Raw genomic sequence first — 10,602 nt, forward strand, 5'->3', positions numbered from 1 at the left:
TCCCCTTGTGTTGCTCCCTGTCTTTGTTCTGGATTGAGATGGCTTATTATTTTTCCTGGGTGGGGTTCCCGACCTCCCATAGTGGGCAGGGAGGTAGCCTACTTGCTGTGTCTTCTATACCCCTATACCTGTTTTCCAATTGCTTTCTGTCTTTGTCTTGGAATGAGATTACTTAGTTTTGTCCTGGTCCTACTGGTGCTGATATAACATAAATGTGTTGCAAGCGCCGTAAAACCCTTAAAAATAAACAAAACAATCTTTCGCCCGTCCCACATCTTGACTTTTCTAGCTTTCTTATCATTCAACAGCAGTACTTCTATTTCTACAAAATAGTGTCAGAGTGAACTGTTTCAAAACAGACAGGGGGTAAAGATTGCTTTTGGAGCCTTCAAAGGCTTGATTTACTGAAATCTCCAAATTTGGGTTTTCTTCCTCCACAATATCCCATGATTGAAAGGAATTGTTTCCTGTGGTATAGACTACAGATACACATTTTCTTCTTGACTTCATACACCGTTCAAATGTGCCCTTGCACTTGTAAATGCCTTTAATTGGCAATGCAATAGCACTTAATTCCTGCTTTAGAAATACAGAGAGGCACAAATATAACAAAGGACCCATTACTTCAGTCGTGAACAAAAAGATAGTGAGCGTTCATTCACTTACTGATATTATTTCCCTTTAATTTTTGATGTCTGATTGAACGGAGATATGATAAAACACAGATTCTCTTGTGGTCTTTCAATTCCTATATAGTTTAGTTTCCTCTGTAATCATATATTATTAGTGTATCCATCTTGGTGGCATTTTGTACCTCTTGACTCATAGATACCATTTACTTCTGTTCATGTTTTAATTATCCCCTCATCATCCCCCTTGTCTTGCTCTCAACGGGTGATTTCAAGAGTTAAAGAAAATAACTATAGAAAAAGTGAGATCGAATTTCTTTATTCACAGCTTTGTATGGCTTACATATTCCAAAACACGGTAGGCTATATGATTTTTGTGTAGATCTCACCTTAAAGAAAGGGTGGCTTTCATTTGGTTAAAAAAATATAGATTGAATTTAATGCCAGAAATTACTGTACTGTAAGGCTACAAACTACTAGATAAGCCTATTATCTTATTCCACAAAAATAATGACTATCTATCAATTATCAAAATAAAATTGATATTTTTTACAAATTTGAAAAATTATAATATCACAATAAAATAACTATTCAAACAAACACAAGCATCATCTAAATCAGGTAAAGGGGATTGCTTTACATACAGGTCTGTAAATGCCTATTTTCCAAAATGAAAATTTTCAGTCATTATGTTCATAATTATTATGTATTACAGAGATATGATGTTAATTGCTTGAAGATAATAAAAATCAACAAATGCGTCTATTGCCTTTATATCAGCACTGCGATCGACGTAAGTATCTGACATTAAAAACAATATGTTGATAGGTAATCCGTAACAATACAACATGAAAACAACAGCCCATTTCAAATTACTGTAATAGAACATCTCGGACAGGGAAACCATAACCATAACGCCATCAAAAAAGAAAAAAAGCGAGACGACTTTGTACATTGAGTAAATGCATGATTCGCAATGAAATTTTTCTTTAGGCTGAAATTTGGTCTCCGCTCCGAGGAACAAAGATAGACAGCGATTGGAGAGCGAATTTCAGATCCATGACATGTGACCTTGGATGACGAAAGTAGTTGCAGTTTCATGATGGCTCACCATCAGTAAAACCCATAGGTAGAAATAACTCATTTCATTTTTTGATTTTCCAGATAGTCTAAAAATTAGACTTCTCTAATTGTGGATTACAATTTATTATTAGGCTTTGGAGTTTCCATGAATAAAGGGTCTAATGTTGACAGTTGAAACACTGAAAACCGAAAATTGTTTAACCCTCTCCTTACCAACTACAGGAAAATCGTCACATTCGTTACGAGACAACCAACATTTTTCCTATTCAAATTTCTTTTGTACATCATAAAATTTAAAGAAAATGAACGGTGTGTTGTAGAGCATGTTTTGCCAGGTATTGCAAGAATTTACTGCTATTGTGTTTGAGTGACAAAAAATATATTTTTGTGTTAGTTGGGAGTGAAGTTTTGGGTAAAATCCTGAAAACGGTTGGTAAGGAGAGAGTTAAAAGCCTGAGGTCAGCCGATGGGCTGAAAACTTACAGGCCTGTACATAGCAGAAAATACCCCCATAACTGTGCTAACACATTTACAGAAAGATAAACAATACAAAATATTTCTGCCACTTCTTTGTTAATGTGTTACCGTATTTAAAATCTCAACTAAATTCAGATGATTACAAATCAACAATAGTTGGTAAATATTAATTGCAAAATTATCCTTGACTTCAAAGGTAATAGAGATCAGTTACTAGAATTTGGTGAAATTAATACTGGGCCCTTTACATGGCATTTAAATCAAATGCATGCGTGATTATGAGCAGTGATAAGCAAATTTCCAATTCCATCACGCGTATTTATTAGACTCAAGAGCTTGATTCACCACCTGCTAACAAAGCAGGGAAATTATGATATGGTTGGCATGTGACTTTTGCTTGACCTTGACTTCACCATCATTCATCAGATGACTTCAGTGTTAGGGACATCAAGAAAAGTTGTTGAATTTCATCATGAAATCAAAATCTTTGTAACTTACTCTTCCATCACCATCACGATCTATTTCTCTGAAGAAAAAGAAACAACAATGAAGCATATAAGTATAAGCAAGTAACACTTCTTACTACACTAAGCATATTGAATTGATTTATTTTTGGTGTTGGGAGCTATTTGAAAAAATGTATCACAATTTCTTTTCTTAGTAGCCATTTTAAAGTCCTTGCATTCATGTCAATAGACCTGCCTGTTCAGACAAATAAAATAGTCTCATGAATACTGCACAGTGAAACTCGGTAATGTAAATGTTGCTGCTCGAAGCTCGAAGAAATAAATAATAATTTGAAATTGAATGTAAGCTTCAATTTAATTACGAAAACAGATAAAATGGACGTTTCAGGTTTCCCCTTTATCAACAAAACAGGATGAATGAAACACTACATATGAAAGAGATAATGTGGTAGTGGCGTTGTTAAGACGAATAAACAAAACCTTGATGGGCAGGAAATAGTATGCTCCTTTGTAAGGAAGCACCAATTAAAATAGAACAATAGATATTTCTAAAAGGCGCGCAATTAATTAAGTGAAAAGAGGGCTTTGATTCCGCCTCGGAGAGGAACTGTGTAATGCAGTTTAGAAAGTGAAATATAAAAACGCGTAGACTATTGTTGGAAAATAAATACAATGAGGTGCAATTAACTGACCAAAACATCTAATTTTAGTGATTTTACTGTTCGCTCATTTTTATAACTTTAACTTCACTCATGAAAAATAAAAATGTTTCTATCTAGAGACAAAAGTGAAGACCATTCAAGCAGTGAAAAAGAGGGAAAAGACAAAGAATCAAATGTGCAGAAATCACGGAATATCATCTAGAACTCTACACTTTTGAAAGAAAAAGACAAAATCATGGTTGCTCTTGCCAATGGGAGATACCAGTTAAATAAAAATAACTGAAAACAACAGGACCCGATGTTCTGAATAAAAGACTAATAACAGTTCAATCAGGTAGAAAGCTCAAACACACCATTACCAGCGCCCATCTTAAAGAAAAGGAGATGAGTTGGCAGAAGATTAGGGCTTGCTGAACTTCTAAATAGTGCTATATAAAAGTAATAACTTACCTGAAAGCAAGCTCAACACGATCAGCTGGTAGACGAGGACAAACTTGACCAAACATTTTCTTAGTATCTTCTAATGTTAAGAAACCCCTGCCTGTGGATTTTGTGACAAGAGATCATGAAGAAGCAGATTAAACTGGGGTGCAACAACCTTTTTGAAATCAATGTTAGCTACATGTAACACAAAATGTATCTTCTACACATCTGCCATGGCAATGACATTAATATATAACATATTTTTATGACCCAACCAAGATTGTTGTAACACACCCCGACACCAAGACAGTTGAAAGTCAAGAAGAAATTATCTATAGAGAAACTATATTATACTGCTCCACATCCCACACAGCCTTCCTTGCTCGGCGCATTGTTGAGTCCTTGGTAAAGGCTTTTTACTCACATTCTCTCATGTACTCGGGAGTAAAATGAGTACCTGGCCATTAACAGCGTTGTCTCTGTCTGAAAAAATTGTAATATTACCTAAAGGGCATTATGCCCCGTCCTACTGTTAAGTATTGCATTGGCCAGGGACCCCTTGTAAAGCGCTTTGAGCATGTTTACTGGATATTGCACTTTATAAAAATTAAAAAATAAAAATCCTTGCTTATTGCCTGTTTCTTGTCTGGAACTTAATTTTATCTCTACATAAAATTACGAACAATGATATACTGGCATGCTGTATACAAAATATATCAACAAAAAGAAAAGAACAATTTGATATACCACCAACATAAAATTTGAAAACACTGTATGTGATTCTTTTTCACTGCGTAGACAAAAACAGATCTGATATACAACTGTTAACTCACTTAACTCTTGCCCTCTATTTGAGTGTTGTCTGCTCTCCACTAGCAGTTTTTAGGACTTCTAAAAATATTCAACTAAAATATACCCAGTTTTTCAACCAAAAAAAATTATAATTGATAAGTACATAACTATATTCATTATCGACTTTTATGTAAAAATAAAAAGCAGCAGCTTTAATAATCTGCATATAAATCTTAACAAAAAAATGTAAAAAATGATGGGTAAAAAAAGTAATCACAGCCAAAATAATCATGTGTCATAAAATCCCCAACATGAAGAGAGTATAGCTCACCTTTCTTGAGGACTATAGTATGTGAATTTAGAATGGCTTTTTGTTAGATTATTTCAATGGAAAAGTCCATACCGATAATATCTGTGTTGTTAGTGAACTAAGGTTTGTGCATACCAAGAGAGATAGTCAATGTCAGGGTTGAATGAGTCAAGTATAAATTATACTCCAATACTTAATAATAGTATGATTTACAGGTCGCCTATAATATAAACACTTCTTTCTTTTACACAATGTTTGCTATGAATACATGACAAGAAGTTGTGATATATGTTAACATTGACTCAGTATGCTATTATTTGGAAGATATCCACTTTATCCCTGTACATGTCAAATTTGTTATTTAGCCAATTACGCTCATTATTTTAAAAGTGAAGGGTGGTCAGTTATTACCTCTAAGATTGTGTCGAAATGTCTTACTATAGCAAGAAAGCTGCCTATTTAAATCTTACAATTACTCTTACAAATTCTAAGCTTAGTGATTGTTTTATTTATTACAATAATTCCTTATCTTTCTATCTCTTTTATAGGCTTAAATCGCCTTGTTAAAAATTGTGTATATCTTTTTCCTCCAAGTATTTGCAGAACCCTTGAAACATCTCTCCTTCCAACCCACCTTCTCTAAGATTTCTCTCACACACACCCACCAACAGAGGCACTCTCTCTCCTTTCCTTGCACACAAACATTCACCTTACTCTTTCTCAGCCCCCCCCCCCCCCCCAATCCTCATTTCCCTTCGTAATTTGAGTTCATTATATAATTGTAAGGGGTTGCTGACTGGTAGAGCACTCACTTCAAATGTAAGGGGACCGAGATCAATTTCATTTGAAGTTGAGATTTTTTCTGACCACTCCCCCCCTCCCCCCCCTCATCCACCTAACAGCGATGGGTAGCTGGATCTTTAGATCTGGTGGAGAGAACTTTGCGATAGATTAATGTCCTATCCAAGGGTAGCAAGCAATTGTTATTGTCCATTTCACGCTAGAGATACCAGGATTAAATCCCATTCTATGAGCCTAATGGCTCTGAAGGACTATTGACATAAATGTAAATTCTTTTTTTTTCTCTCTCATCATCTGCATGATTTGTCTTGTCACCTTAGGAAGGCCAGGGGCTGAAACGTTGTATATTTGTGTATTGTTTAACTTACAAGCCATATTTACTAGATATATGTTTTCTTTATATTGTGAAGGAATGCAGTGTAGAAAAGAAGAAATGCTTTTATAAAAAAAAGGTGACATGGTTGTTGAGGTGTGTTTCTCGTTTTGTTGTTTTGTTTGTTTGTTTATTTTGGTGGGGGGGGAGGGTTGTTTTGTTTTTTTTGGAGGATAGAGTTGTTGGGGGAGGGAGAGGAAAAGTTACTTACAATTGACATCAAAAGCTGTAAATGTGTTTCTTATTTCCTCGTCTTCATCAACAGCCGCAAATTTTGATATCACAGCCTTTTCAAACTGAGATCTTGTCAGACCTTTTCAAATAAAGATTCAAAATGAATATAAAAAGTCATTTCCATGAAACCAAATACAAATACTACATACTATTGTGGACATCTTGGTAGATATATAAATTTTTATTTCCTTTTATTTTCAATTTTTAATCATAACAGCTTCATATTTCTGCATAATAGCCATTGATATTTTATTCAGATGTTCATTATCATGAACCAAGACACATTTATATTTGTCATTTTCAATACATGTTGCACTGAGTGCACGATTAAAATGCAGAACTAGTAACCAGCATAAATTTCATCTATTCTTAACAATTAGTAAAGACAACTTTCAATATAAATACAGTTCAACCTCTCTATAACGATATCGGATATCGTCAGGACCTATAAAAAATGTTGTTCCAGAGAGGTTGAAAAAAAAAAAATGAAAAAAAAAAAAAAAAGGTCGAGGGGGGGGGGGGGGGGGAGTAGAAAGACAGAAACTTGAAATTTCATTTTAGTTTATCCGGGCTTGAGACAGGAATGTATGCAATTGCATATGGCCACATTAAAATGTGTTTGTATTTGGGGGGGGGGGGGATGTTTTACACTAATTTTTTTTCTGGTTTTTTAAAAAATATTTACACACAATGGTGACTTTTCATGTCAATCTTTTTAACTTGTTTGGGGTAGTAGTAGACATCTTCTTGTTTCTTGTGTGAAATGTAGAGATAATGAATAATTAATTATTGAAAAAAGATCAATTGATAATGCTTAATACACCCATCAGTCCAGTGTATGGCCTATCAAGAGCAATCATTGGTTGAAAAGCAAGCATTCTCATTGGCTAACATGTCGTGTGAGTATGAGATATCATTGGTCATAGCGTAAATGTTTTCATTGGCTATGTGTTGTACAAGTATGGGATATCATTAATTGGCTGGAAATAAAACTTTCTCATTGGCTATGAGAACAAATTTCATTGGTAGATCAGCTAGCAGTTTCATACGACCAGGAATTTCAATGCCGATATTCAGGGTTTTTGCAAAAAATATGTCACTATAGAGAATTTTTTTATTACTAACAATTTATAGGAAACAAAATCGGGATCTGACCGCCATGTCGCTATTGAGGGAATGTCGATTCAATGATTGTCATGATAGAGAGGTTGCACTGTAAATAACTTATGTAATGAATAGGCTTTCATGCCACAAATTTTCAAATCAGATAACTTATAAACAATCTAATAGCAATAATGACATAACCAATTGATAAAACTGACGCCCAACAGAGGAAACTAACAAAAACTTAGTCCAAGATTACCTGAATTCAATGCTGTGCTTTGCCCATACGATTGTAGCATTTGACAAACCTCGTCCTGAAATTATTAGTGAAAACTTATAACAAATAAATGAAAACAAAAATCAAAAACTGGCTAATTATGCCAGTTAAATAGGCTTGCTCAAGTTGCAGATATGAAAACACCACAAGACAGTATTATAAATGAATGTATTTTTTTCCTACGGTGCATCCAACACCTAGTAAACAAAAGTTTTCTTCACAACAAAATACTTAAGTATTCTTGTTATTACTGCTGCCCTACATTTTGTGATTAAACCAAATATCATTGATCCAGAATGTAGTTAATTCACTACATGCTTAGTTCTGATGGGAACAAGTATTACTTATAGTCTCTTTGAATAATGTATGTTCATAAAAAAATAAAATTTTGAGGAATAGATATTTACCTTGGAAGGCTTGTACCCAAATAAAGCCAGGATAGCAACTTTGAGGTCTTCATAATTCAAGAACTTTTTTCTTCCTTCATCTGCCAATTCAAAGACCTTTTTTATGAAAGAAAAATAATTCTTTAAAAGATTTATCACTTGTTTTCATCACCATCATTATTAGGACAACAATGATAATGAGTGACAAAAAGAAGACTACATTTATTTTTAAAAACTCAGTTCTTGCCCGAGGGAAATGAAGTCAAAAAGCTTATTACAACACTTGTGAGACAACTCCTGGAGTATGCCGTAATTGTGTAGGTAGGACCTAATGTCATGACTCCCCCAAAAAAATCTAATGATTGAAATTGAGGTGTGCTGTTCGCTTCATTGTCCATGATCATAAAACCACAAGTGTAACATGATGTCTAGTCACCATGATTAAAATAGAAAATGAATCTATTTATATTTCAAACAACACACTGACAATCTACAATGATAAAAACTCAGGGTCACTCCCAGAGACTGAAAATCCCTTACTCCCAGAACTAAAAAACCTCATTAAATTAGCAATCTTTTTTCTTAGGCGTTTTGTTTGCATGACGTTGGGGCGTGGCTAAGATTTCGGCGGAGAAACGCGAGGGTGCAGCTTGCCTTTTGGGTTATTTTGTTAATGTGTTTCCCCCATTTCAAGTCCTTTGAGAAGGTGATGCCAAGGTATGGGTTATCGTCGACTTGTTTCAGGACGGTGTTGTTTAACTTGTAGGTCTCATTGTACTTTTTAGCTGTGCTGAGGATGTAGCATTTGTTTGCGTTAAATTTCATTCCCCAATCATTAGCCCACTGTTCGAGACTATTCACGTCCTCTTGTAGCAATTTTTGATCATTTGCAGATTTTCTTGGTCGGTATATTAGACAGTCATCGGCGAACAACCTAATCTGAGATTTTACTCGTAGAGGTAGGTCATTGATGAAACAAAGAAATAGTATGAGTCCTAGCACCGTTCCCTGTGGTACTCCTGATATGACTGGGCATTCATCCGATGACGTGCCGTCTAGGACTACTTTCATGGTACGTTTTGTGAGGAAATTACAAAGCCATGTATGTAAAGAGCCACGAATTCCGTAATTTTCTAGTCTCTGCAGGAGTTTTTGGTGGGGCACAGTATCAAATGCTTTGGAAAAGTCGAGGATGCTGATGTCTGCCTGAGTGTTGGCATTCTGGAGTCTCAACAGGTCGTTTATAGTTATTAGGAGTTGGCTTTCACATGAGTATCCTTTGCGAAACCCGTGGTTCAGGTCAGTTAGGATGTCATTGTTCTCAAAGTGGTTCATCATGTTCTTACAGATTATATGTTCTAATAGTTTGGATACTACAGACGTCAGTGAGTTGGACGGTAGTTCTCTGCTTTATTTTTGTTGCCTTTTTTTAATACAGGTGCGATGTTTGCCTTCAGCCAGTCATTAGGGAGCATCCCGGTGTCAACCGATTTTTGGAAAATTATGCATAATGAGGGGGCCAAACTCTCAGCACACTCCTTTAGTACTGTGTTGGGGATGTTATCTGGACCTGACGCCTTAGATGGATCAACGTTTTTCAGCAACTTTTCAACTCCTGAGATGTTTATGTTGATATTAGTTATCACTGTACGGTGAATAGTGTGTCAGATATTTACGGTGAAAATTGTCCACAAAGATATTACCTTACGGTGAAAATAGTCTCCCACACTATTACTATTATCACCGTACGGTGAAAATCGTCCACCAAGATATTACCGTACGGTGAAAAGTCTCCCACACTATTATCACCATACGATGAAAATCGTCCACCGAAATATTACTGTACGGTGAAAAAAGTCTCCCACACACTGTCAGGCTATTATCACCGTAGGTGAAAATAGTTTGTCAGGCTATTTTACACCGTACGAAGAAAATAGCGGCTTCCTTTTTAAAATGCTACTATATATTGACAAATTAAATATATAAACGACTGACAAAAGATCCACGGTGAAATACAATTGAAAGAGGCGCTAGACCGAGGAGCTTTCGGAAGGCCAATCCTCCTGTTGACCGTACTATCGTATGAATCATGACCATGGATGAATCATCTCAGCTCTAATTGATGATCAATGGATTGGTTTTAAGCTTTTTATGTCCAGCCTTGGTGCCGCTTGTGATAGTATGAAGTTAAGATCAATTAAATGCAATCATGTGCAAGACATTTCATTTATCAATCAAAGTAAGGATCGAGATTTTATTTATCTAGGCTAGGGAGATAGATAGAGAGGAGAGAGTGAGAGAGACTGGCTGGTGGGATACTTGACTTGTACTTGTACTGACCTGCATCACTAAATTACCATTCTCCTTTGACAACTCATAAGGAACCTTTGAAGATTTGTGAAACATGTTTGTCTTGTTTTCTGTGCTAAATGTATTGAGAAGAAAAATTTTAACGTATAAAATTAAGTTGGCCAATTATCATCATCAAATAACCAACTTGCTTTCGTTTTCTTCAATGTTGACAATGTTCGCCGCCATGTTTTCTAAGATAAACTAAAAATATGCATCCATTGGTTACTTTATG

At 35.3% G+C, this 10,602-nt stretch overlaps 1 protein-coding gene across 1 annotated transcript; it reads right to left on the reverse strand.

Moving 5' to 3' along the window:
* Window positions 1-932: 932 nt before the first annotated feature.
* Window positions 933-10,587, reverse strand: LOC144960429 (EF-hand calcium-binding domain-containing protein 11-like). Its single transcript, XM_078893513.1, has 6 exons — window positions 10,359-10,587; window positions 8,040-8,135; window positions 7,615-7,669; window positions 6,229-6,330; window positions 3,769-3,859; window positions 933-2,715 (listed from the first exon to the last, which is right to left on the reverse strand). The coding sequence occupies exons 1-6, from the start codon at window positions 10,422-10,424 to the stop codon at window positions 2,637-2,639; spliced, it is 489 nt and encodes a 162-aa protein (XP_078749639.1). The 5' UTR covers window positions 10,425-10,587; the 3' UTR covers window positions 933-2,636.
* Window positions 10,588-10,602: the final 15 nt, after the last annotated feature.

Source organism: Berghia stephanieae, chromosome 1, assembly GCF_034508935.2.
Source record: "Berghia stephanieae isolate SIO BIC M18660-M18661 chromosome 1, UCSD_Bste_1.3, whole genome shotgun sequence".
Lineage (NCBI taxonomy): Eukaryota > Metazoa > Mollusca > Gastropoda > Nudibranchia > Aeolidiidae > Berghia > Berghia stephanieae.